General features: G+C 41.9%; 1 protein-coding gene across 1 annotated transcript in view; it reads right to left on the minus strand.

Annotated features, from left to right (window-relative positions):
- Positions 1-217: 217 nt before the first annotated feature.
- The window catches only part of Elp2 (elongator acetyltransferase complex subunit 2), a 40025-nt gene continuing 12534 nt past the window's right edge, over positions 218-27708 (minus strand). The window contains exons 4-22 of the mRNA XM_048442607.3: positions 24274-24427; positions 23843-23920; positions 22281-22345; positions 22021-22087; positions 21298-21435; positions 19992-20087; positions 17656-17756; positions 17336-17467; positions 14409-14558; positions 14082-14270; positions 11819-11888; positions 11292-11387; positions 11100-11157; positions 10487-10559; positions 7592-7784; positions 5830-5951; positions 3858-3991; positions 3176-3283; positions 218-1152 (exon numbers count right to left, since the gene is read on the minus strand). Coding sequence (XP_048298564.1) covers positions 972-1152; positions 3176-3283; positions 3858-3991; positions 5830-5951; positions 7592-7784; positions 10487-10559; positions 11100-11157; positions 11292-11387; positions 11819-11888; positions 14082-14270; positions 14409-14558; positions 17336-17467; positions 17656-17756; positions 19992-20087; positions 21298-21435; positions 22021-22087; positions 22281-22345; positions 23843-23920; positions 24274-24427 — 2205 coding nt within the window. The 3' untranslated portion in view covers positions 218-971. The remainder of the gene's footprint in view (positions 1153-3175; positions 3284-3857; positions 3992-5829; positions 5952-7591; positions 7785-10486; positions 10560-11099; positions 11158-11291; positions 11388-11818; positions 11889-14081; positions 14271-14408; positions 14559-17335; positions 17468-17655; positions 17757-19991; positions 20088-21297; positions 21436-22020; positions 22088-22280; positions 22346-23842; positions 23921-24273; positions 24428-27708) is intronic.

A 27708-nucleotide genomic window follows, 5' to 3' on the forward strand; every position in this document is an offset into this window, starting at 1 on the left:
TTCTCAGACACAGACTGACTCTGAGATTCCTGGAGGCAGGATCACCATTTTGGACTGAGGTAGAGGTAAGACCTGGTGACTACTTACTTTGCTTTCTGCATTTTCAGGTTGAACCATTTCTCTCTCCGAGTTTTTATTAATTGTGCTTCATTTGTAAACTGAGACAGCGCTTACGTTTTCTGGCTGCCCAGACCTGAATAATCACACAGAAACTATATTAATTACAACACTGCTTGGCCTATTAGCTTAGGCTTCTAATTAACTAACTCTTACATCTTAAATTAACCCATTTCTATTAATCTGCATATTGCCACAAGTCTGTGGCTTATCGGTAAGGTTCTGGCATCTTTCTTCTTCAGCAGCTACATGGTGTCTACTTGACTCTGTCTTCTATTCATTCAGTTTAGTTTTTCCATCTGTCTATATTCTGCCCTGCTACAGGCCAAAGCAGCTTCTTTATTAACCAATGGTGATAAAACATATTCACAGCATACAGTGAGGAATCCCACATCACTGTCCTATCACGTGATCTCCCTGATCCAGACACATTTCTCATTACTGCCATCCCACTCTCAAGGCCTCTCCAGAACCAAGCAGATTTCAGGGCCAGGCTCTTAAACCCCAGAACTCTTAGCTACATAAACCTTTTTCTTTACCGAGTACCCATGCTCTAGCGTTTGTCATAACACAAAACAGACACAGAGAGCTAAACACTCCACATAATGCAAAATCAGACAAATTTGGCCATGAAGAACAAATGTTCTTAATCTGGACCGCGCAAAGGTAGATCCAACCATCTCCGACAGCACAGAGAAGGTTCTGGATGGGTGTGTATGTGTACTACATAACAAGGGAAAGCGTACACGGCCTTCATCAGATAATGGAAGGACTAAGGCCCAGCTAGGGAAACTCATTCAATCACGAAGGTAAAGAAAGGGGACCTATTTACATAACACACATTTTAAGACACATCAGGACTGGCAGGGTGTGATCAAGTCAATCAGTGCATATCTGTTAACCCTGTAAATCTTCACGGTGTGATCTTCGCCACAGCTTGCAAAGTGCAGCCACTCAGTGTCCACTTCGTGCCGCCTCGTGTTTCTACTGCAGTTCTTCCAGGATAGCCTTCTGATACCAAGCGTGTGACTTTCGCTGCAAGCAAGACAGAAATTATAAGGTGAAAACAAGCAATGCCTGCAAAATTCCCCACTGGAAGGTCACCTGCAGGGTTGTAACCAGCGCACCCTTATAGCCCTTACTTTTTTACAGAAAATGATGTGTGTTTTTTCTTTTAAATTTGTTTCATTTCTTCCTTAAATCTAACATGTTAACATAACACATTTAAAAGATATGGAGGGGGGCTGGAGAGATGGCTCAGCGGTTAAGAGCACTGACTGCTCTTCCAGAGGACCTGGGTTCAATTCCCAGCACCCACATGGCAGCTCACAACTGTCTGAAAATCCAGTTCCAGGGAATCTGACACCTTCACACCAATGCACATAAAACAAAAAAGATACATAAATCATAAAAAAAAGATATGGAGGGACCTGGAGAAATGGCTCAGTTTGCAAACGGGATCACATGAATTTAAATCCCTAGGACCCCATGTAAAAAGCCAGACTAGCTACATAATCCTGTAATCCCCGGGGCTGTGTGTAGAGTAGACAAGAAGACTGCTGGCCACCAGCCTAGCTCCAGATTCACAAGAAAGTCTTTCACAAGTGAATATGGCAGGGAGGAATATAACAGCAGACCTGAGAACCTCTTCAGGCATAGACTAATAAAACATAGACAGACAGACAGAGGCACGCGTGCGCGCGCACACACACACACACACACACACTCATAGTCACAGAAATGTATGACGTTGGGGGCCAGGAAGTCCAGGATGGGCTATATATCAAATTAGTTCAAGCAGACCTATACAGTAAGACTGTCATAAAAAGACAGACAGACAGAAAAACCACATGAAGAGCAGGGGGAGGAGGGAAGCAGAAAGAGATCTGGTGGGGGAGGGGCTGGGGTGCAGCTCAGTGGTAGAGTATTTTCCTAATATGTTTAAGGCTCTAGTTGAATCCCTAGCAACACAAAATTCACCAGTTAATTATAAGACATGGCCTTTAAGAAGTCAATCTGAAAGTCTTGCTTGTATTTCTGGAAATGCATTACCAGCAAAAAGTTAAAATTTAGTAATCAGAATACCAGCTATCCAAATAACACAATTGAATCCAGAACAACTTTCAAGTCACAAACCCTATCATTACAATAACAAAGAAAGAAACTGCCAAATGAAAACCCTGAGTTCTGCACATCTTCCCATGCTAACTGGCTTCCCACAGCGGGGCCATAGTAGCAGTCTGAATCCCAATCCAGGGGCAGAAGGAAGTAAAGGAAAGGGGAGGGTAAGAGCAAGAATGTCAGGGGGAAGATGAACTGTCACGGCTGCCTCTTTTGTAACAAGCTGAACATTAACAAGGCAGACACGCATTTTAACAGTTCAGTGACCACTGACAGAGACAAGCTCCTCTAGAGGACACGGCTGGGTGAGGCCTGCTCTCTCTAATCACTCACCATGACACTGTCACTTTAAAAAGTATTTGAAAATATGTTTAAACAGTACAGACTAGAAAGACTGAAAAGTTCAGAAAATGAGACAGAAGGCTATCAATGACTTACTGAAAGCTTAGGCATTGATTAACAACAATTAACACTGGCAACTAACATGTACTAAAAGGCAGATTAAAATAACCTCTGCTAGGATTGGGGATATAGTTTAGCTGGCAGAAACCTTGCCTCACATGTATGAAGCCCTGGGCTCCATCCCAGCACATTAAAAAATGGGTGTGATGGGACCTGTGATCCTAGAATGTAGGAGATGGAAGAGGACCAGGGCCAAAAGATCACATCTTTAGAAAGCAAAGAAGAGGAGAGAGGAGAGGTAAGGTGAGGCAGCCATGGATAAAGTCTGTAAAAGCAGATGACAAAACCCAGCAACCTATTGAGCAAATTGAACGCTGAATCCAGCATAGTAGCAAACATCATGTTAGGAGGTACTATTTGGCTCTAAGTAGAGACAGAGCTCTGTCGCTCTCCATGAAAATGATCACAAAACATGCCATCGAAGACCGCCCCTGTTTCTATTTAATCAGATGGAAGCAGAGTAGGAAGAAAATACCTTGGATTTGTCTCTACAAACCGGGTCCAGTCATTGACTTCTTGGCTGGTCTTTTTCCAGAAGAATAAACAAATCTTCCCGCTCTCTAATCCGATTGCAACCACGTATCTGAAAGGAGGGAGATGACAGGCTGGTTCAGCATGAATCTCATCTCTACCTGCCCGAGTCCTTCTTTGGCATCATCCACCTCACTGCTTCTGCTGTATCCCCAGCCTCCCCTCTGCAGAGGATGCATGAAGGCTCCTGTCCTTAGCTTCCAAAGTCCCCACGCTAGTGTTTTCCCAGTGGCTGCACGGATGCCTGCTCTCCTAGGCTGCGTGTAAGAAGGAAGAATGGTCACTGCTGTAACAAGAACCTTCATTCCTGTTCCCATCTGACCACTAATCACGAAATTCTAAGATTCAGAAAAAATCTTCTTAGTTTTTGGAGACAGGGTTTCTCTGTGAAGCCCTGGCTAGCCTGGAACTTGCTTTGTAGACCAGGCTGGCCTCAAACTCACAGAGATCCTCCTGCCTCTGCCTCTCAAGTGCTGGGATTAAAGATGTGCACCACCACCCGGCTGATTTAAAAATTCTTATCAGAAGCAAAAGCACTTTGAAAGCAGCAGCAACACTGCAGGGAGGTCCACAAACCAAAACAAAAACTGAGATGCTACTGAACAACCAAATCTGAAGAAACTGACCTGTGGGGTAGGCTCAGCACAGGACAGACACTGACAGCTGTCACAGAACTGCCCACATCCAGGACAGAAGAGCAGGGGCCAATGTTGTGCTCCGTGCGGTCACTGTTGGAATTACACTCGCCCCAGACGACCACCTAGAACACAGACTACGTTGTGAAGCTTTCTCTGCAAGGTTTCTCTAGCGGTGCATTCAAATCCCAACAGATGATGAAAACCATCCGCTCTAGTTCTTTACGTATCACAGAGAAGTCGCAGTGTGGCAGACACAGGTTCAGACCTCAGCTACAGAAGTGTACCCTGAGAGCAGAGTGTTATCTGGCATGTTCTATAATACACAACATGGTTCCAATGCAGTGAAATCCTGGCCATCATGTCCTGGCTACAGATGCCACCCTGGGAACTGCAACACGTTTACTGGAGAGGAAAGCAGTCTCCTCTTCTATACTAACTAAAGCTCAGGCAGTCAATTTGGCTCTTAGGAGAACAATGCTCTGCATAAAAACGAGACTTCCCTGAGAGCCCAGGGCTCAAGGGTGTCTGGCCACGAAGAAATGGAAAAAGAAGCAAAAGGACAAGCTGCAAATGCAGGACCAAAGCATGATTCTGAGCACAGGTCTTGGGACGCACACATTTCTGAAACTGCAGCAAGTGTAACGGGTCCGTTTTAGTCACTCAATCCCCGAGAGCTAGGCAGACAGCACCTGCTTCCCTGCACCCAGCAAGGGATGCACTCTCACTCTCACAACGGGGAAGGAACAGTCAGTCTGGGAGAATGACTGCAGCAGGCCCACACTGACTTTTAGCCTGGGTGTCTCCAGGCCTTTCAGTTATCACTAGAAAGAGAAGGGGACGAAAAGAAACACTACCCCATCCTACCTGCCTGGACTAGGAAACTCAGAAAAGACAGTCTTTTATTTTATTTTGAAAGATCTATTTATTTATTATTAGGTACACAGTGCTCTGTTTGCATGTGTGCCTGCAGGCCAGAAGAGGGCGCCAGACCTCATTTCAGATGGCTGATGTGGTTGCCAGGAAATGAACTCAGGATCTCTGGAAGAACAGGCAGTGCTCTTAACTGCTGAGCCATCTCTCCAGCCTCTAAGACAATATTTTAAAGCACAAAACTAGAGGGACAAGCAGGAGCTAAGGGCAGTTGTCAGACAACAAGGAGAAGGGTGGATTCAGACACAGCGGGCTACCTAACTTATCCTGAGTTTCTCAAGCTTCGGCCATGTTCTGCCCCTCTTCTGTCACTGTAACCTTTACTACTGGGGAGACAGCTGAGTCTTTGAAGGCTTGTCACACAGATATGAGAACCCATGTTTGATTCCCAGTGCCTGTATTAAAAATAAAACCCAAACAAAAATGTGCTGTATCTGAACCCAGCACTGATGAGGTAGAGAGCATTGTTGGAGCTGTCTCAACAGCCACAAAAAAAGGTTATTCTCATAAGAGTATTGATCAGAAAGTGAGAAATGGTGTCTTTAGCAAATGTCTCCCCACCCTGTTCTCCTGGTTCTCACTCTTAACCAAGAGCTAATCCATCCCTTCTTTGGTGCTGACGCTATCTGATGAAAGAAACTGACTGAAAGTTCTTCTCTTCATGTTTCAGAGAAATACATTTGTAGAGTTTAGCAAGGAAAACCTTTCAATGTACATATACAATGGGGAAGCCATGAACTAATTTGTAAATCTCATGTCAAAAAGGAAGAATAATGTGCTTTTAAGCATAACTGTAGATCACAGAGATCCACCTGCCTCTTCCTCCCAAGTGTTAGGATTAAAGGCGTGCAGCACCAGCTTGGGGGTGAGGGTGGGAATGAAAGGGGAGAAAAAAGGGGAGTGGGAAAAAACATACAGCTCAAATAGACATACACACACACACACACACACAAATTAGCCAATGCCAAAAAAAAAACCTGCAAAAACATTTAAAAAGTATTATTTTACCTTTTATTGAAAAAAAAAATACCTTTTTATCTCGACTTCCAGTGAAGAAATACTTGCTATCAGGACTCCAATCACAAGACCAGATGATTCTACTATGCACAGAAGTGATTTTGTTGGTGAATGCAAAGAGACTGAAAAATGGGTCTGAAAAAAAGAAAAAAATTCACATATACTACACCCAATCAGGACAATCAGCTCCTCTTCTAATCTGCGGCAAGGTCTGTCTGGGTGCCAACACCAACTCCACCAATATCAACTTGGGGGCCACTTCACCCACACTGCACTCACCCACAATGCACTTCACCCATGCTGCACTCACTCTGCAGCAGAGGCCAGGAACCCACCCCGAACCAAAGGCTATGTGCACAAGGCTCATGTCTCCTCCCTCTCTGGTGAACGACAATAAAAATCTCTCAGACATTCAACTGAAAGCTAATTTATGATTCTACAAAGAAGTCTGGGGAGTCTGGGGTGATTTAACTGTACACACGAAGTAGCCAAATTTTCATATTAAGGGGAAAATACTGTAAAAAGAGGAGGGAAGACATTTTTTTCATTACTATTTAAGCAAAAGGCCTAATGGCAACCTTTATTGGTGTAGGAGGTCCTTCTATGTGTTGCTTGTATTGGCTAATCAGTAAAGAAACTGTCTTGGCCTGATAGGCCAGAACTTAGGTAGGTGGAAAAGACAGGACTGAATTCTGGGAGGAAGAAAGCAGAATGAGGGAGAAGCCATGGATCCTTCACCTGAGAAGGTCACTGGTTACAATCTTTCCCAGTAAGCCACTGGCATGGGGCAATATACAGATTAATAAAAATGGGTTAAATCAAGATGTGAGGGCTAGCCAAGAAGAGGCTGGAGCTAGTGGGCCAAGCAGTAATTTAATTAATACAGTTTCTGTGTGGTTATTTCAAGCTGGGCGGCCCCTCCATTCAACACTTTATATGGGAATATGTAACTGCTTATGAAGAAAATAAATTTATCAATTCATAATCCAAGACGATATAACAAATTAACACCTGCATCACCTACAGCACTTCAACTTTTTCTTTTTAACATTTGTTATTTATTTAGTGGGTGTGTATAGTCATGTGTGTACAAGCATACACGAGTGCATGTCAGAACAGCTTGTAGGGCTCGGCTCTCTCTTCCACATGTGCATTCCAGTGACTGAACTTGGTCCTCAGGCTTGGTGCCAGTACTGAGCCATCTTGGTGGTCCAACAGTTCAACTTTTAAAATGAGGTGCTGCAAGTTAGGAAATCACTAGTGATGTCAAAGCAAAACAAATGTGCTGGACTTACAGTGGCTTTGCACCCTGACAATCAATCACGAATGAAAATACTGTTAAGTCAAAAATGCATCTAATACATTAGTCCACTGCACATCACAGCTCACGCAAGTCGGCTGTGGAGTAGTGGCTTTCATCACGACAGCTGTGGGTCCACACTACATCACATGCTCAGAAGATCTAGATTCAAAATCTGAAATACAGTCTATATCTTGGGCCTATCACTTTCACATTATCATGAGGAATGATCTGTCTGTCCCCCACCTCACACACACACACACACACAAATAAATTATAAAGGGAAAAAAAGGTTTAAATAGAATCTGATAAGGAAAGCCGAGTGCTCCCTAGTCGTCCAAGAGCGTTGAGCCCTCCTCCCAGTTAGGAGACTGTCTCCGCCCTGTTACCTTTCTGTTGATCTCACAGCTGCTAAATGTGGACAAAACGGACAAGACAGCCTTCCTGATAACCTTTGCCACACAGGCTGCTTTACCGAATTCAGGTGAATTCACATCCTGCTTCTTCCACAATGACCAGGTTCGATCTCTGGAAACAGCCAGTAAGAACTTGTCATCAGGAGAGAAGGCCATCTGTGTGACAGTCAGCGTGTGGTAAGCAAGACTCTGCACTTGTTTCCAAGACGCTGTGCTCCAAAGAATGATAGCTGCGTGTTCCTTCTGAGCTGCCTGCAGGACAGAGATTAGACAGTAACAACACAGAAGCCGAAACAAACCAAAAGAACACATCAAAAATAGTATGGTGTTTCTGTGGCTCTATTTTAATGTATTTATCTATGTATCTCCACAAACGCCTCCAAGGACCCTGCGTAATGAGAATGTTAGAACTTTTAATAACAACAAGCCACGTGTGTACTACCTGCATGGTTAACAATTTAGAAGTCTCTCCGCAGTTTGGTGAACAAGGAGTCAGTATTACTGGAAAGAGGGTCACCCCACAATAAAAATTAAGACTAACAAAGAGGAAGTCACTGTTAACTATTTACAAACAAATCTATCAATGGAGCTTCAAAACACATAAAGTATGAACTGAAAGAAAAAGGCAAATACCCTAAGTATAGTCAGAGACCTCCAATCCTACTTAAGAAAGCTGAGAACATGATGATCACAACACCATCCTCAATTAGCCTAAGAGTCACAGAGATGCTATCAACAGATCACTCTTTTCAACTGAAATGAGAGTTTACCCAGATCAGATTTCAAAGGATTCAAGTCATAGTGTGAAACTATAGAGAAACAAAAGTAACAATCAGCAACAGAAAAATACCTACAAAATACTTTGTTTATAGAAACTTTAGAATACATCTAAAAATAGCCAAGAGGTCAAAGGTTGCAAAGTTTCTTGGTTTGGATTTTTTTTATTTTTTATTTTATTTTTTGAGACAGTGTCACTCTGTGTAGCCCTGGCTGTCCTGGAATTCGTTCTGTAGACCAGGCTGGCCCTGAACTCAGAGATCCACCTGCCTCTCTCTACCTCCCAAGTATCGGGATTAAAGGCGTGTGCCACTGCAAAAGTATTTTTAACTGAATAAAAATACAAGATATTAAAATCTGTGGAATGAATGCCTTATTTTGGAAATCTAGTTTCTAGGTTATGAGGACTGGCCACAGCGCTGTGAGACAGAAGAAAGATGCAGACAAATCCAGGTGCACTTTGTTGGACTCCGAGAAGTTACACACAGACACAGATACAAAGGGGTTGGGGAAGGAAAAATATTGCCAGTAAAAAGAATAAAAAGATGGCATGGTGGTTTGCATGAGATGCCCCTCATAGTCTGGGCATTTGACTACTTGGTCTTCAGTGACTAGGGAGGCAAGGAAGGTTCTGAGGTTTCAAAAGACTCTCCCCATTTCTCTGCTTCCGACTCATGCTCTGACGTGAACTCTCAGCTCTTAGCTGTTCGACCACTTACCCACTATGATAGTGATGGACTCTTACCCCCTGGAACTGTAAGCTTACATAAACCCTTCCTTCTAGAATTGCCTTGGTCATGGTTTTTATCACAGCAATAGAAAAAACAGTATCACTGGTGACTCTGCGCTACTGAAATGATCCTAAGGGGTAACTATAACTTAAACAGCCTTATTTAGCACCCATTAAAGGAGTCACACGTAGTGTGGTGGTTTGAAAGAGAATGGCCCCCATAGGCTCACAAATTTGAATGGGTCACCAGGAAATGGCACTATCTGAAGGAATTAGGAGGCGAGGCCTTGTCAGGGGAACAGTATTACTGGGCTGAGCTTTGAGGTTTCAAGGATCCACGCCAGTCCCAGTCTTTTTTTCCTACTACTTATGGATCCGGATGCAGAACTCCAAGCTTCTCCACCAGCAGCACGTCTGTCTACATGCTGCCAAGCTCCTTGCTAGGATGAAAAATGGCCTGACTGACCAACCCTCTGAAACTGTAAGCTAGCTTCTATCTTACTGATGGACTCTGCCCCATCCCACAGAGTAAAAAGCCCAATTTCTGGACATGAAATCCCAACAATCTCCACCCTGGAAAGCTCTACCCTGAAAAGTTCCACCCCCTTCCCAAGAAACTCTATATAAAAGTTCTGTATCCTGTTCAGTTTGCTGCTGTTTCTCACCCGAACTGAGGCAGCCACCCTCCTGGTTTTTTCCCAATAAATCTCTTGTGTGACATTTGTTGTGTGGTATGACTGTGTGGTATTCCTTTGCTCCCGGCTGCCAAGATGCCTTTCCATTCAAGCTGTAATGATCACAAAGATCATCTGCACTAAACTTGGGGAAGCCTCAGTTCTTTGGAACCTGAACTGGCCCTGCACAGGGCCTCAATCACATGTTCTTTATTCTACAGCTTGGTGTAGACATGATGCCCTGGCCAATATGACCCCTGACCACTGTTCTGGAGCTTCTCCAAGGCACCTTCATACACTGCCAGGAGTCCAGACTGAAGACAGCACGAGATCTGAAACACGCAAATACATACTAGCAAACTGTCTCCAACGCCCTTACGACAACACAAGGGGGCGCTGCTGCAGTCACTGCACAGTCCTGGGAGGAGACCTGGCCTGCCTAGCTGGCTGCAGAGGACATTTTCTTCAGTGGTTAATCACTGGTCAGGCCATATGCAATTTTTTTAGTGTGAGCATAGGGATCAGCACCCCAAGATCCAAACTGTTCAAGGATCAACTCTAAGAATAAATGAGTAGCTAAAATAGATTTAAAATCTATTTAATCACATGTTTTTAAAGAGAGATGAGGAAAAGAGAACATAAGAAAAGAGGTTCTGGCAATGGTACCTGCAAGGCTCGTTTCATGTGGACCACTGCCTATATCTGCCACATTTACAAAAAATACCCATGACCAAGTAACACTAAAACATACACAGACACCATAAATGTCCTACCTTACAAGCAGAGGCAAGCAGAGTCTTAGAATTGTTACATGTAACACAAAATATCTCAAAGCCGTGTCCATACCTGTAATTTAAGGAGAAAACATGCCTTCTGAATCAGCAATGTATTTATTCCTACATTGCAAAAAATTTCAAAGTGAAAAGACCATTCCCTTGACCTAATACACAACTCCTCAGAGAACATCACGTTTTACCTAGGCAACTATTTAGGGAAAAAGTAAGAAACCAAGGAAAAACCTTAGCTTCCAAAATGATCAGATTAACACACAGGTTTTCATGTCTAATGCCCGCCAGTCCAACAAACAACCATGAAAAGACATTGATGAGAACCAACAAAGAAAAAAACAACTGGTTGAATAACAAACGAAAGCACATAGTATATTACACTTCTCTATCTGGGAAATTAACACCAACCAACTAACAGTAACAACACAGTAACACCAACATAAAGAAGAAAAACAAATCCCTGTGAGGTTTGATTCTCACCCCTATGAAACTCTATTGGGCAGGAGGAAGATGTAGGTAGGAGGAAGGGGAAGGAGAAAGCCAAGTCCTAAAGGGACCCTCAAGCTATGACTGACTCCAAAACCACAGTTTCACTTACAGTTTCTGAACTTCAGGCCACAAGGTATTCTGCAGAAGGTGATCCTCAGTGGGAGGCTCTGCAATATATTTTTAATTCTACAGTAAACTTTTCATACAACTGTCTTTTTCCTAATTTTAGCCATTTAGAAAATACAAGCCACAGCTCTAGGTGCACAGCGACAGAGTACAGACCGTGTGTAGTTTGTCTTACCAGAAAGGATAGCAGGCTGAAAAATCACTTCGGGATACCCAAAGGCAGGGCTAGTTAAGAGCTCCTCCTCGTCAGAATTCTGAGTGACCAGGTCTCCTAGTTTAGAGAAACACGGACATCATGAATGGAGTTGCCATGACAATGTCTCAAAGCCACATATCAGAGAGGAGCCGCCCTTTCAAACAGTGTATTTCAGAGCTCTGTCCACGAGACTGCAAAGGCTTTTCTACTTCAGTATTTTCCTAACCAGCTCTTAAAGCAGGAATGAATTCCAAAAGGATTCTGTCCATTTGCTTTAACCTAGGTATTTACAACTTTTCTGGCATATATAACTGACCCTTCAAATAGCTTCCAATCTTGGCATGCTCTGTGAAATCCCGGTGAGAACTGCACCTGTGTCAGTGGTCCACATGTGAACAGAGCAGTTGCTACAAAATGTCAGAACAGGCCTAAAGGAACATTGGGTGCACGGAAATCTGTAACTAAATTTTAAGTAAATTCAATAATTTTCGAGACTAAATCCTTACCCTCAAAGACAGCTTTATTTGACAGCCCCAAAGCAGGAACAGTGGCTCCCTCTGGAAGTTCATTGTTCTCCTAGAACGAAAAGCACAATATGTACATCACAGACACTAAAAGTTACTGATACCTCAACCCACAAAAAAAGTAAGGTTCATAAATGCTAAGAACGTTTCGAGCCTCATTTGTGTGGCTGTCTGCCATCTTTCCAACTCCTGAACTGACAGGTGCCACTTCCAACCCCTCTCCAACAGACAGGCTCTACCCAACACCCCAACTCCACCATGCACTCTCTCCTAGGTAAGCCCCCCAGCCACCGCTACATAGCAGGCTATAGGGCCTGGCTGAAATGCAAGGTCAAAAACTCCACCCACCAAAAAAGCCTCAAGGGATGTCCCTGAAACAAGGATGTTGCTCAAAAAGGCACGGTCATGTCATTTTTATTAGACATATGTACATAACTTAAAGCTACTTTACAACTTAGTAAAGTATGATCTGAAGAAACAATGCTCTGCCTAGATCCTGCACTCACATGTGAGCCAAACTCTAACCATCAAAAATGGTATTCAACCATATGCTGAGTGCTTACCAATTCAACTTTAACACACAGGCTGGAACTAGACTCATGAGTGATATGAATTTAAAACACCAAATGACTGAGAATGGCTACCTGGATGTGAGGTGCTGCATGATATTCTACACTGTAGAAAAGGGCAGTGAGAAGCAATCCTGATGCTTACCAAACAATAGTCAATATCAAATATCAAATAGTCAAAATCAATGAGAACCACTTGAAGCCACAGGGCACCTGTGCTCTAGCACACAGGATCAAATGTGTCTGGAGCTAAACTTTTCCTGGAATCCCAGAAAACCCCACTTCGTTCCTTTCCTAGAGCTGGTCAGATCCTGGACCTGCTCTCCCTCCACCATGGAGTCTGAGCTCCTCTGGGTCTCATTTCAACAACTCAGCAATAGCAGGAGCAAGCAGAAGAGAAGCAACTGCCTTCAGCGACTGAGAAAGCTGAGGTGCTGCCAAGTGACGCTGAACTTCATTTCCCACACTGCTCCTGGCTTCCCCCCTTAATCTCTGGGTTCCCATACAATACTCTTGGTTACAAAATGCTTTTCATCACATTCTTTCAACAGCACAATATGAACTGCACCTGCCACCTAAAGCCCTCCAGCACTTGCCTTCAACTCTCATTCCCTCTTCACTCTAACACAAGCCCCAACAGCTTTAGCCTCCCCTTGCTTGCTGGTTCTCCTTCTCTTCTACCTTTTACCTGTGACCCAACTCTTAGTAATAAAGCATACACAGACACTATGTGCAAAAGAACCATTCTCTATAGCTAACTGTCTTCCCACTTCATATCCAGTACTTCATTATTTATTACTCACTATTTATTTGGATTTTTAAGACAGTTATGCAGCCTTGGCTGATCTAGAACTCACTAAAAAGACCAGGTTAGCCTTGAACTCACACACACTGCTAGCCTCTGACTTTCAAGTGATGAGATTAAAGGCATACATCACCTACTTTATTATCTTATAATCCATGCTATTTGTTTTCTTCAATGCTAGAAACATGGGCCACATACATGCTAAGAAATACAATCTGTGTTCTAAAACAAAATTCACATATATTTGCAAGTAGCCCAAATTTTATGCAAAAAAACAGGTATAAATAAGCAAAAATAAAAATGTACTTGTAATAGAAACAAAGTCCTACCAAAACATTTTCATTAAGGCTAGATGGTGTGGGAAGTCCTTCTGTCTATGTGCTGCTTTTATTTGTTAATGAATAAATCTGTTTTGGCCAGTAGCTTAGCAGAATAGAGCTAGGAGGGAAAACTAAACTAAATGCTGGGAGAAAAAAGGCAGAGTCAGTGAGAAGCCATGTAGTCCCTGCCGGAGACAGACACTGGATGGATCTTAGCCCAGTAAGCCACAGCCACGCGACAATACATAGGTTAATAGAAATGGGTTAATTTAAGATTTAAGAAAGACAGGAATACGCTTAAGATTTTGTGGGTGCTGAAAACCAAACTCAGGTCCTCTGTAAGAACAGCAAATGCTCTTAACTGCTGAGCCATCTCTCCAGCCTGTGTTTAAAATTTATATCATTACATGTGACACTTCACTTAAGTCTATCAAACCAGACACATGTGATATGACTTCTTTTCTACCTGTATGCTACATCTACAGCCTGAAGCAAACTTTTTTAAATTTTAAAGAAAAAGATTGAAATGAAAGATTTAAAGGAATACTCACATCGCAACGCATATAATTCAGTGACTGCCCTGAAATGGTACAAAAATTTTCCACAAAATTCCGAGGGGCAGAAAAAACACGAAGAACTTTTTCATCTGCTCCAGACACAAACTGAAACCGATCAATCATCGCTAAACATTTCAGGTCATAACCATGTATCTGAGGCCTTGCAATCTCATGCCAAGTTACCTGGAGTTAAAACACAACAGATAAAATAAAAATGAGTGCATGCTTCAAAATCAGTCCTTTTCAAGAGCTGAGGAGACTGCTCCACTAGGAGATTTCAAATGCAAAGAGGGTCTTGAGTTCAGCAGGAAGGTATCTTACCTGTGAATAGCCTCTTCTCTTCCATGGAGCAAAAAGGCGAGTTGTTTGATCAGTGCTAGTGGTGATAATGAAATCTCCCTCTGGATCCCATATTAGGTCTTGGACACCAGCAAAGTGTCCTGAAATGACAATGCCTGGAACCCACTGTCTCTGCAATAAAAATGATAACATATACCAAGATAAACAAGGACCATCAAGAGGAAAGCTGTAAAACTAAATATTCAAGACAAGATCATAAAAGGAGCTGATTGTTTCCCACTCAACCACGTCCTTTGAAACAGTGTTTATGGAAAATTTCCCAGCAGTCAAGACAGCCTGATGCTACCTGTCTATCAACTCTCCTGCAAAACAGGTAAATAAAAGTGACCACCACACAAATGCATTAGAATTGAGTTTATACTCATGAAGTATGCAGGGACAACAAATACTACATGATTGCAGAGTATTTATTAAACTCCATAATGAAGAAAGAATATTGAGTAAAATGAGACTAAATTTGAGTGTGAACCTAAAGGGTTTCTATATTAAGTTAAAAAACTGAGTCAGGTGTGATACCAAACACCCTAAAACCAGCACTAGGGAAGCAAAGGCAGTCGGCTCTCTGTGACACCAGCCTAGTCTACATGTGAGCTCCAGGACAGCCAGAGCTACATAGAGAGACCCTGTCTCAAAACAAAACAAAACAAAGCAAAGCAAAACAAAAGTTAAAGGATTTATGGATATAAAGGACAGAAAAATGAACGACATCAAATTGGTCCACCTGTTCAGCTCACAACAGCAACCATGGATATAGGTAATATAGAGAATGCCATGTACCTGTCCCCAGAGCCTTTCTTAATAAACTCAACAGGGAACAAAACTAAGAGAGGAAATGAAATTAATTATGCAACTAGCAGGTTGTTTAAAGCCAAGACTAATGATATAGGCAATAATACTTTTTCTTCTGTTATATTGAAACAGAGTCTCATGTAACACAGACTGGTCCCAAACTCTGCTCTGTACACCAGAGGCTGGCAAGGAATTCTTGATGTTTTTATATCTGCCTCCAAGTGCTGGAATTATATATAGGCATGAACTAACATACTTGTTCTATAAATAATTAAACTAAGTTATACAGGCTCTAAAGTTAAGCTCTAAGGAGTGTTTACAACAAGCTGCGGTTCATAGATAGCACTTTGGGATTACCAGTACAGTCTCCCGTAGCAACTTCCTACTTGTTCATAAAAAAATGAGAGCTGGGTTGGAGAGACAGCTCAGTGGTTAAGAGTGCTTGCTGAACAATCATGAAGACTAGAGTTCAGATCTCAGCACCCATGGAGCAAACCAAGCGTCCTGCAAATGCCTAAAACTCCAGCTCTCAAAGAATCTGACCCTCTCCTGGCTTCTGTGCACAGGCAAGTGTGAACACTTGCACATACACTGAGCATATGTTCATACACACATACAAAATAAATCTTTGAAAAATAAATAAAAATCAATCTTGAAGGGTTAGGTAGATGGCTCAGTGGTTAGGAGTGCGCACTGCTCTTCCAAGCCACCCAAAGCTCGGTTCCCAACCCATGCCAGTCAGTTCACATCTGCCTAGAGCTCCAGTTCCATGGAATCTAACACCCTCTTCTGGCCTCTCTATTCTGGGCACCTGCATTCACATGTACATACCCACACACAAACACCTAAAAATAAATCTTTAAATAATTAATCCTGATTATAAATAAATGGAGCACTCTGGTGTGGAGGCAGACAGTGAAGCCCATGAGCACTGGCCTGGGGTGAGCAGGCCCTCTGCTTCACGCTCAGTTTTGGGGTCAGTTTACCCGTTCTAAAAAACAAAAACAAAGTCCACTTAAAAATCAACTCTCTACCCCACATATGGTAAATCCTATGCATAAGCACAGTGAAACTTTTTTCTGATTTGGGGGCTATGTCCCTCATCTAGTGTTTTCCTTCTGCAAAGACTCTCAAAGAGTCTGAGTTAAAGAAATAGAATTCACTTCAAAAAATAGTTCTAAACTAACATTGTCGTAGATTTATTGGTTGTTTTAACTGTGGAAATAATCTTAAAGGCTAAGTTCAAATGAAGGCTGTAAGACTAAGTCTTCAATAAAACAAGAAGTTAAAACCTCAGAGGTGATTATTTCAAAGGCCACAAACTAAAAGTGATGCAAATCCATGAATATGTACTTTAGAAAGGAAGCTACGAGGTTAGTGAGATGGCTCAACAAGTACAGACACTGGTCACAAAGCCTAATGACCTAAACTTCATCCCCAGGACCCACATGGAATAAGGAGAAAGTTGTATCTACGTTGTCTTCTAATCTTTGCACTTTTACACCAACACATACACAAAATAAAAATATGTAAAATATATTTTAAAAAGGAAGCTATCAGATACACCTCAAAATATCCAAGTCACATTTCACCCAATTTTTTTTTTTTTTGGTTTTCCAGGACAGGGTCTCTCTGTAGCTTTGGAGCCTGTCCTGGAGCTAGCTCTTGTAGACCAGGCTGGCCTTGAACTCACAGAGATTCGCCTGCCTCTGCCTCCCAAGTGCTGGGATTAAAGGAGTGTACCATAACCGCCTGGCCACACCCAATATTTTTATTTATTTATTAAATTTAAAACTCATTTATCTAGCATCCAGACTGACTTTCATCTGTACATGATGGGAGGTGCAGGGCAGATAACCCAGGGTCTCACATAAATTAGACTAATGCCACAGAGCCACATTTCAGCCCCACATGAATAACATCTAGGCACCATTCAATACTGTCACACTGCTGTACAACTCTGCATTTTCCTTCCTAGAAAAGCCCAAACTTCTAACTCGATTTAAATACCACAGCCTATCTTTAGAAAGGAGAGTCATCTCTGCTTAAATGTGTCTACTGGGAAAGCACAAGTCAGCAAGGAGTCAATATGCTCGTACTGGGTTTACTGTACTCTGCTTCCAAAGGTGCAGTGCTCCATGGAATGCATGTGCGATGATCATGGAGCCGTTCTCTCCAAACTGACAATCATAAAACCCCATGGTATTTCCACCTACTTCACCTACTCGGACCTACACAAGAACAGAAAAACAGTTATCAGTCAACAGGTCCAATTCTCACACTAGAAAAGCAGTTCAGAGATTATAACTCATTTAACGTATACAGAGAGGAAATTTACAGCTCTAGGAATATAGATTTGGGGTGGATATACTGACTTTTAAAAGCTCCATTTTGAATTTCTTAAATATTCACATCTTACCTGTTCTAGCCAAATCCCTGACTCTTCATCTGGAGCCCAGAGAATCATGGTCTTGTCCATGGAGGCAGACAGCAGTCTCACTGGCTGCTGCAGAACACCATCTGAAGAGTAAAAACTGATATTTTTAAACCATCAACAAGCGGAGTCCAAGTTTGACAGAACAAAACAGAAAGGCACATAGCACTGATCACAACAGCAAAGGTGTGCAAAACCAGATGTGATAGTCCACACCTATAACTTCGGCACTTAAAGCACAACTGATTTAAGGTCAAGACCAGCCTGGGAACCAGTCTCCAAAATCGTACAAACAGCCAGAAGATCTACCTTTAACATAAACAAATTGTGATAGATTCAGACAATGGAGTATTACAGAGTAATAAGCTAGGAACATGAACCAACATAGCTCTATGTCTAAATATGTACACGTGTATTGAAAAAGGGTGAGCACATACTAGTACCAAGTTTTGCCAATGACAACAATGCTGTCCATCACTACATAAACATGAAATTCAAGTTCAATAACATGCCTAGGACTGACAGGCATTGAACTTAGCACCGTTTCTCTACAGAAGAATGGAGGAAAGCTTCAAATGTTCCTGAATTACAGAAAAGCTAGAGGTTTTCTCTCTAATACAAAAATTTTAAGTAGTATATATTTTTAAAAATAAATTTGTTTTACTATTTTGAATTATGTCTGTATTTACACCTCTGTGTGAGTATGTACAGTGGTGTCTGATCTCTCTATAGTTGGGAGTGAACAGTTGTGAGTGAACTGATAGGGGTGCTGGGGACCGGTCTGGGTCCTCTGCAAAAGCCATCTCTCCAGGCCCTTCCTGAACATTTTAACTATTTATTATAGATGTATGTGTGAGTGCATCTGCTCAGCTGTTTGAGCAGATTTATGCTGTGCATGCAGAGGGTCATTAGAGAGCATTAGATTCCCTGGAATTACAAGTCTTTATGAACTGCCTGACGGTCCTGGGAAACAGCTCGGGTCTCTGTAAGAGCAGGGGGTACTCGAACTACTGATCCATCCCTCCAGCCTCTGATACTGACTCCCCACCTCTTCCTTTGAAGACCAAACAAAGAGCTTCATTTGAGCTTGGAAATGTGAAACTAGTGATTCCACTTTGACTTTCTCTATCTTTGACTTGATCTTGGTGTAAGTGCTCAGTCAAAACAACAGCTTCCTCTTCTTTATCTAAAGATTTTTAACTATGTGTCTACGTGTGTAAGTGCAGGTACCCTTAAAATTCAAAGGTGTCAAATAGATCTCTCAAGTCCCTCTTTTTCTTAATTTTACTGGTAGAAACACAGCTTCAAATTAGCAAAAATGAGTATATAGTCTTTCTTCCTTTTCCACGTGTGTGTTTGAAATAAGATTGACTAGCCTTGATCTTGTAATCCTCCTATCTCAGACTCCTAGAATTGCTGCTATATCACCATGCTCACCTCTTTCTTTTCTCCTGAAATGGGACTTTACTATGTAGTTCAGTCTGGCTACAAACTCACAATCCTCTTTCCCCAGCCTCTCTAGTGGTTAGATTACATGTGTGTACCATTATACTCACCAATATTTTTTTATTTGTTTGTTTTGAACTAAACTTGAGCTGCTAGGAAAGAAACAGCAAATTGCACGGCTTATTTGCTCTCAGCTACAGAGTTGGAAAACAATGACCTCTGGGAGAAAGCAGGGACAGGGTCAGGAGAGTGGAGGGGTGATGGGTTGGAAAGAAGGAAATCACTAGACAAGGCTACGTGGCATACATTGGCGCTGGCTACAAAAGACAAAATGATGAAGACACTGTGGCAAACGTGATCAACCCAAGAGCTGAGTGGTGGCCGGTGGTCATCTGAGCAACAAGGACTGCTGTTCCTAAGGACAAGAACCAGCCGTACACTAGCAGCAGTCTGAGGGTAACCCTGCCCCTCCAGTGACAGAGGTGAAAGGCAAAAGAAACAAGGGAAAGGTGTTGTTTCTCATAAACACCATCTCCATTATCACCACTTCCACACTTCCAAGAGTGAGGGGTCCAGTTCGGTTGGCTTGACTCAATTTTTCTTAAGCTCCCGAGTCACATAGGAACTTTAAAGAAACACAACTAACAGGGCATGGCAGTTTCAGGACCCTGGCGGCAACCAGTCAGCCTGCCAGAGTACAAGTTTCAGTGGAGCTGCTGCCAGCACGGTAATTACACAGGCCAGCTTACAAATGCCTCACGTTTATGAACTTCAGTTACACCCAAAGCAATCCTCCAGTCAGCTGCAATACTGTTTTTATGTAAAACACGGTTACATTTAATCCTCGAAGCAAGAGCTCTCTACTTCCCTCCTACCTTTATAAAATGGAGGCTGCCAATGAACTGCGTTTACCCAGTTTTCGTGTCCAGCCAGCAGGGTCTCCAGGGTCATCGCACACGTTACGATGGTATCTACAACAGAAGCGACAGACATCCTTTCCTCACAGCTCTTTTAAAGGAACACCTGCAGAATCAAGTCTGCTGTGTAATTACGTCAAAAAATTAGAACAAAACATAATAATCCAGATTCAGCAAAAAGAACAAGAATTCTAAACTTCATTAACCTCACCCACTTAAAAAAAGAGCTAAAAATGAATTTTCCCCTACATTTTTCTCTATGTGGGCATGAGTAAATAAGAATATATCTTACTATTTGAAATATTCCTGAAAACACTGTTACAGAGCAATTAAAAAGCAAAACCACATATTTACATTTTGAAACATCACACATACAATTTATATCAGCTCAAAAATTAGGCCTGAGAGTGCAGTTCGGTCACTACTGCCTAGCACATGCAAACCCTGGGTTAATTTCCAGCACAACTGAACACACGGCATGCCACCCTCCAAGAATAAAAGCAGTATTAAAGCAAAATCAAGGACTGGGGCTTTAACTCGGCTGAGAGAATGAGTGTGTCCAGCACAGCCAGTTTGACATTAACAGGACAATATGGTGTGGTTCTCCAATACAACAACATCTAGAAGGTACAAGGAGGAAGTTCAAGAGTCAAAAGGCCAGTTTGGAATACATGATACCCTGTGTTAAATAAACAGAAAAACAAAACCAAACAAATAACTAACACAAGCAGGAGAGTCAGCCTCCTTGTTATTTACTTGATAATTAATTATCAACTTTTTATAAAAAATTTAACATAAATGAATAAGGGAAGCTAAATTCATATTCCAGGCCTTAAAAACAAATAAATGAAAATTTTCATATTTTGGCCAAGCTATATCTCTAATAGGATCTATGAGTGGCAAGTCAGTCTATTACAACATTATAAGAAAATCTGGATTACATATGCCACTCAAATGTAAAGAAAGAATTCAGCTTGTCTCTTATGAGCGTACTCCACAGGACCAGAATTCACACTGGCCTTTTAGGCCTTCCTAGACTATGCTTGCAACATCTCACAGATTAAGTCACTGGTAAACAGTGGGCATAACATTCAGCAGTTAAAAAGACCTGACTAACACAGTTTATAAAAGGGTTTCAAACATGGAAAATAATAGATCTCACATAAAAATAAAAAACTAACCTTCACACAGATGCTTGGAGACCAGACAAATAAACAGCTAGCAGAGCTGAGTATATTATACCAAACACGTCACTGTTACCCACCTCCGTCTCGTACAGTGAAAGTACTTTCCTTCAGTCTTATATTATGGGTCTCGATTTTTAAAGTTGCTTGTTTCCTATACAGTCTCCATATTCTTATCATGCAATCCTGTGAACAGCTTGCTAGGAAAAGGTCTCTACCTATTTAGAAAATACATGTTACATTATTTTTAAAACAGTGTATGTAGTAAATTTAGGTATAAGACTTTTTCATCTATGCTGTGTATTTTTCTAGATCCAAAAATATTAGACTTTGCTTCCTTATCCTTCATTTATTTGGCTGGAATTCATTTTTAATGGCATTGGCAAAAATATATACACAATGTTAATAAATACATATATAACAACAGGTGGTTTTCTATAGCTAGGCCACAAAGTTCTAGGAATAATTCTTCAAGAACATCTACATATAAATAAGACAAATATTGTCATATTGTAAATATCAGTTTATTCCATTCTTCACCACCCAATCAACAGCTCTGGGCCAGAGAGATGATGGCGCAGTGGGCAATAATACCTGCTGCCGAGCCTCAGTGAGTGTGATCTTGGGACTTGAAAGGAAACCCTGTTCCTGCTCCCCAGTGCTCTTTTCTAATCTCTAGATGCATGCCTAACAACTCAAGTCTCTTTTCTGACTGGGACAGTACAATGTAACACACACACACAAAAAAAAAAAAACCAAACTTGTCCCTGCCATGCCCACTTCTAGTAAAATCTCATACTGACCAAAGTGTGCCCACTCTGCTCCTCTTATCCAGTCGTCGTGTCCAATGAGAGCAAGCACTTTCTGAAACTAGGAAGAAGAGGGTCAGTAAGGTACGTGACACCTCAGTGACTAGTTGGCCTAGTCACTATCTTCAAGCAGTTTAAATGTGCACTGAAAACACTGAGCGGCTGGAATTTTGCAACTATTTTAAAGTTTCTACGTTAAGATGTATTGCTAAGCAAAACACAATTCTAGTTTCTTAATAAAAACCAGTAGTTACCTGGCCTTCCCGCTGAACACATATGTGAACTTTGCAGTCATCAGCACCACATGCCAACACCGGGACTGGGAAGGAAAACAGGCATGGCTGTGAGTACTGCAGCTATGATCACTGGGTGAAGAAATCAACTTCTGCTCCCCATATCATCGCACAAATCAACTGAAAGGGTCCAACCTGTCCCCAGGAATAAAGGGACACTCTACACAGTTCTAATCAGCGGTTATGGCAAGTACTGAGACAGTGCGCCCAATCTGAGCAATATGACAGAAGAAGAGGGAAAGGGAGTGCAAGTGTAGAGCAAGGAGGAGACTGAGGAGAAGGCTTCAATCCCTAGGGCCCACATAAAAAAGTCAGATGTGGTGTTGTGCATCTGTAATCTCAGCACTTCCTCGGCAAGATGAGAGGCAGACAGATGAACTGGCAGACAGTTGCAGGCCCCCTATCCTAGAATACACGAAGTATAGAAACAAGAGAGCCCTTGCCTTAGAGCGCACAGACAGAAGCACTCCCAAAAGTTGTCCCCTAATCAAAATAAATTTCAAGAAAAAACAAGTAAGGTGCACTTCTATAATACTAGCCAGTGGACCAAGGGGAAAAACCGTTAGCCTAGCTGAATATTGAAGACCCTCTGAGCCCAGCATCAGCTGCTACCTAAATATTTTTACATGTGTTTGCTGACTTCAAGGGTTTTACATTTGGCTTAAGAATGAATTAAATTAAAATAAAAGGGCACATAATCAAATACAGGAACTCTTAGATGACTGAAAGGTATGTGTTGCAAAACTAACCTCACTTCCCAGTCACCTTTGCATAAAGGAAACAACATGGAACCAGAGTTCCAACTCCTGCCAGAGGACAGAGAGCAGGAGAGGCTAGAGTTTCCTGGCCATGCCTCTAGCAGCAGGCCTGTCCCCCAGGTAAAGGAGAAGGTAAAGAGAATCACTGACCCATCAACTGTCATTTCTGTGGCTAAAGAAAACAGGGAAGTCAAACTAAACTCACCATGCAAGACATGAAGAGTTCTCATCTTGAGAAGCTCACACAGTTAAGTACCTTTCAACTTAGTCCAATCTTCACCTTCAAAGAACTACTTTCTCCAAACTGTATTTATATACATCCATGAAAAATTCAATGACAAGCAATAGTAATTTGGTACATATATTAAATCAATAAAATCTCAGCTACCAAAATTTCTAATAGTTGCCCTAATTTTATGAGCTAGATTTGGGTTGTTGAATACTGTAATAAATGTTACATTATCAACATCTCAGTTTATCTGTTCTAGCTCTGTTTCTGAAACAGAGTCTCATGTAGTCCAGGCTAGCCTCGAACTCTGGATCCTTCTGCCTCTATCTCCCTTTACCTCAATGACCAGTTTGCTTACTTCGTAAGAGCATTTAGATACAGGGCTTGTGAGTACAGTTCAGTGGTAGAGTGCTGTTTCGCATGTGTGAGGCCATCTGCTGGATCACCAATACAAGAGAGACAAATGTAACAGATACAAAAATCAAGGTCCTAATCATTTCTTAGGTTGTTCTTTTAATAAATGGAAGGACACTCACCATTAGTTCCAGGCAAAACAGAAAGGCAGAGAGTCAGAATACATGCATCCCCGAAGATCAAGGTCTGAAGGTATTTTACTAAAAAACAAAAACTCACCATGAACAATTACCCCTGAGCTTATCTACCTAAGAAGCTGCATGGCATCACTAGTCTAGGATGTCAGCAAAGAGATGGAGAAGTCAATCCCAAGCCTCAGTGACTTTGAGTAATTAAATGTTGAATTTCAACAAGATCAGAGGAAAAAAAATAGCTCATTTAAAAAGGCTTAGTTGGAAATAGTTTTGTTAAGGGATATTTTTGAAAAATCACAAAAGAAACACATTCATATTAGATTGCTTGAAATGTTGGTACTTACAAGTGCTCTTGTAAGCTGTTAGTCTTTCACAACCTCTACTTCTTTTACCTAAGATTACAAAGCCTCCAAACCTACCTTCTGACCCCTTTTTAGACCACAGTCGAACTGTGGAGTCTGCAGCTGCAGAGGCTATCAGAGTGTGCACCACATCAGGCGGCTCACTCAGGTAAATAGCGTGCACGGCATAAACAGGTCCTTCATGGCCTTGGAGACGGAATGCTTTTAAAACCTGAATCAGGAAGAATGACACATGTGTTACAAGAATGGAAGAATTATACAGCTGGGCATGGCAGCTCACGCCTGTAATCCTGGAACGCAGGAGCTGATCCAGAGGACCACTGTGAGTGTGAGAACAGCCTAGACTATCAACGAGACTGTCTCAAAGAAGAAAGGTGAGGCTGTAGATAGAACACGATGGCTGTATATCTGTAATCCCGGCACTTGGGAGGCAGACAAGAGCTCATCCTCAGCTACACCATCTTAGAGGTACTTTCTTTGATCAGCAGTCAGGTGCACTGCACGCAGAAACACAAGGATGGGTACCCAATCCCTAAGATGCTCAGCCTTTCCTCCTGAATCCCCATTCCTTTCATCCTTCTTTCACACCCCACCCCCACCTCAGTCTGGCCTCATTCTCCCCTCAGTTTGACTGTCCTGCCACTAGGAATTTAGGGAAGCACTGAGGAAGAATCTGGCAAGTCTCTCACTTCAGGTCTCAAAAATAAGAGCTTGTTGACTGAGGTTTCTGTCCAGCCTGGTCCCACAGTCATTTAGCCCCAAAGAAACACACAGAAGTCGACATTAACTATAAACTAATTGGCTTATTAGCTCAGGCTTTTATTAACTCTTATATCTTACATCTGAACCCATAATTCTAGTCTGTGTTAGTTACATGGCTTGGTACCTTTTTTGGTGAGGAAGTCACAAGTTGCTTCCTCTGTGTCTAGATGATGGCTGCAGACTGAAACTTTTCTCTTCCCAGAATTCCCCTGTTCTCGTTGCCCAGCCTATACTTCCTGCCTGGCTACTGGCCAATCCGCGTTTTATTAAAATACAATTGACAGGGTACAGACCATTGTCCCACAGCACTTGCCCCCCCCCTTTTGTTTTCAAAACAAAAACTCTAAATCAAATCTCTCCTGCTTAGCATTCTTCCTGACCATTATCATTAACAACCTGTAACCAACATTCTAAACAAAGGCAAACATTCATAATCTATTTTTTGGGAATGTGGGCATAGTTTTCTAGGCTACTTCCTGCTGATTGGGGACGCTGATAATTTTATGGGGACCTAAAGAAAATTTTGAATTATGGTCAAAAGTTCTGAATAAAATATTCTGTGAGGCTTGATCATCTCAGTCAGCAGTCTTGAAACTGTTCTGGATGCAGAACTCAGAGGAAACTCCCAACAGAGGTCCTCTGAAATGCTGGATCATGTGGTCCATCCGTTTCCATTGGAGATTTCTCGGGGGGGGGGGGTTCTTCCTTGATCAAACTTGATTTTTTCTTAACCCAGAATGAATCCCTAGTCTTTCATTTCCTATGGAAACAAAAACAAAACCTCTTCTCCAAAGTAACATACCTTTTGACTTAAATTTTGAAGTCATTTTCAAAATACTTATGTTGGATTAATCCAGCAGCATTTATAATCAAATGTCTTTTAGTAGCTCTTGCTCCTTCCTCAGCCATCAAAAAATTTAAAGACAACACAATAACACACAGTATCCAGACTCTCTGTGTATTTTTCATCTTTTATGTGGCTTTATTTTAAACTCTATTTCTTTTATTTTTATTTTTAAATTTTGGCTTTTTGAGACAGGGTCTCTCTGTGTATCTTTGGATGTCCACGAACTCACTCTGTAGACTAGTCTGTCCTTGAACTCACAGAGATCTTCCTGTCTCTGCCTCCCAAGTGCTGGGATTAAAGGTGTGTGCCACCATACCCAACTACTCTTTCTTTCTTTTTTTTTTTTAAGAATTTTATCCTTTTTCTTTTCTCTGCCAAGACTACATACATTTTTAAACACACTGTAAGCCATTTAGAGTTTTTTTTGTCTGAATCTATCTTTACTGTATATCTCTATTTTTATGACCACACGAGTCTTTAATTTATTGCTAAGCAATATGGCTATGATTAAAGCCGTGACTTTGACGGCTGGATCCAGCTCATTTTTTAGCTTTCTCAGAGTCTAGCTTCATGGCAGAGGTACCGATTGAAGCTATGTTTATTTCCACAACTCTATGGCATTTCAAGGTCCATGCTGCCACCAAGAAGCATGCTGAACGCTGTTCATAAACATTTACGTGTTTTGTGGCAGAGCCTCTTAAAAGGACTGCAAAGTTTTTGCAGCTGAAGTTGAGTCAGGAAGCTTCTCTTAAATGAGACACACTTGCCTCTAGCAAACAGAGCCCACCTGAGAAAACGCTGCTATAACTCTCTTCTTTTCTGTCTGGAAGTATTTCCCAAGCTCTCAGGCTTTATGTGGATGCAGCTGTTCATGTGTGTGCCATTTGCTGACTGATGTTTCTGTTCCACCAAGTTCCACATCCTGAGCTCATTTAGCCTCCCTGGAATCTTCTGCTAAGACTGGGCGCACTGGGGGTGGCATTCTGCTCATTCAAATGCAGGGGTTCCTAAACCCCTTCTGCACACGGCCCTCTAATTCCTGTCGACATGGTTCCATATCTTATCCATTTTTTTTTCTGCTCAAGAACCTTTCTCCCAGGGTACTAAGAAAGAACCCAATTTTCACTTACTCCTTTCCCTGTCCATTGTATCCCCAATCTATTTTAACTAACCTATCAATGCCAAAAGCGTTTTTTACACACACTCTCCTTTCCTTCCTGTATTCCCTATGCTGAGTTAGCAGTGCTATCACATTACTCCTTTCCTTAGCCAACAGACTTTCAAATGCTTGCTGAATAGAAACCCCTCCCCTGAAAGATAAGAATTGAATCTAGTCTCATGCATACTAGGCAGGTGCTCTGCCACTGATTTGTATCCCAGCCCAACCACAACAACAAAAACTTTGAGATAGTGTTTTGCTGTATAGCCTATACTGACCTTAAACTCCTACTTCTGCCTCAGCCTGTTGAGTGCTGACAGTAGAGGCCTGCACCATATGATCAGCCTAAGAATGAACTCCTAAAGCTAGTACTCAAATACGACCTTCCCTTATTCTCTATTACTTCTGTACATATGTACTATCCAGTAACATTTCCTAAACTGTCTCCTCTGAATTCAATGGGATGCTAAGATTTTAAATGGGAATGGCGGTTCATTTGTGTACTATTTTTCTTACTTTGAATCCTCATCCTTTAATTTTTTTCCCAAGACAATAACCCTCCACCTTACAACTAAGGCCATCTGTTTGCTGTGGAGGTACAGTAAGTTCACACACCTGGGCATGGAGCACTTTGACTTTTCATTACTCAAGTTCACTAAGCTTTCAAGATAATGTCCTTGACTCATGACCAAGAGGACCCTGACTTACCTACTTCTGTGGGGTA

The sequence above is a fragment of the Myodes glareolus genome, chromosome 13 (genome assembly GCF_982192425.1).
Source record: "Myodes glareolus chromosome 13, mMyoGla1.1, whole genome shotgun sequence".
NCBI lineage: Eukaryota > Metazoa > Chordata > Mammalia > Rodentia > Cricetidae > Myodes > Myodes glareolus.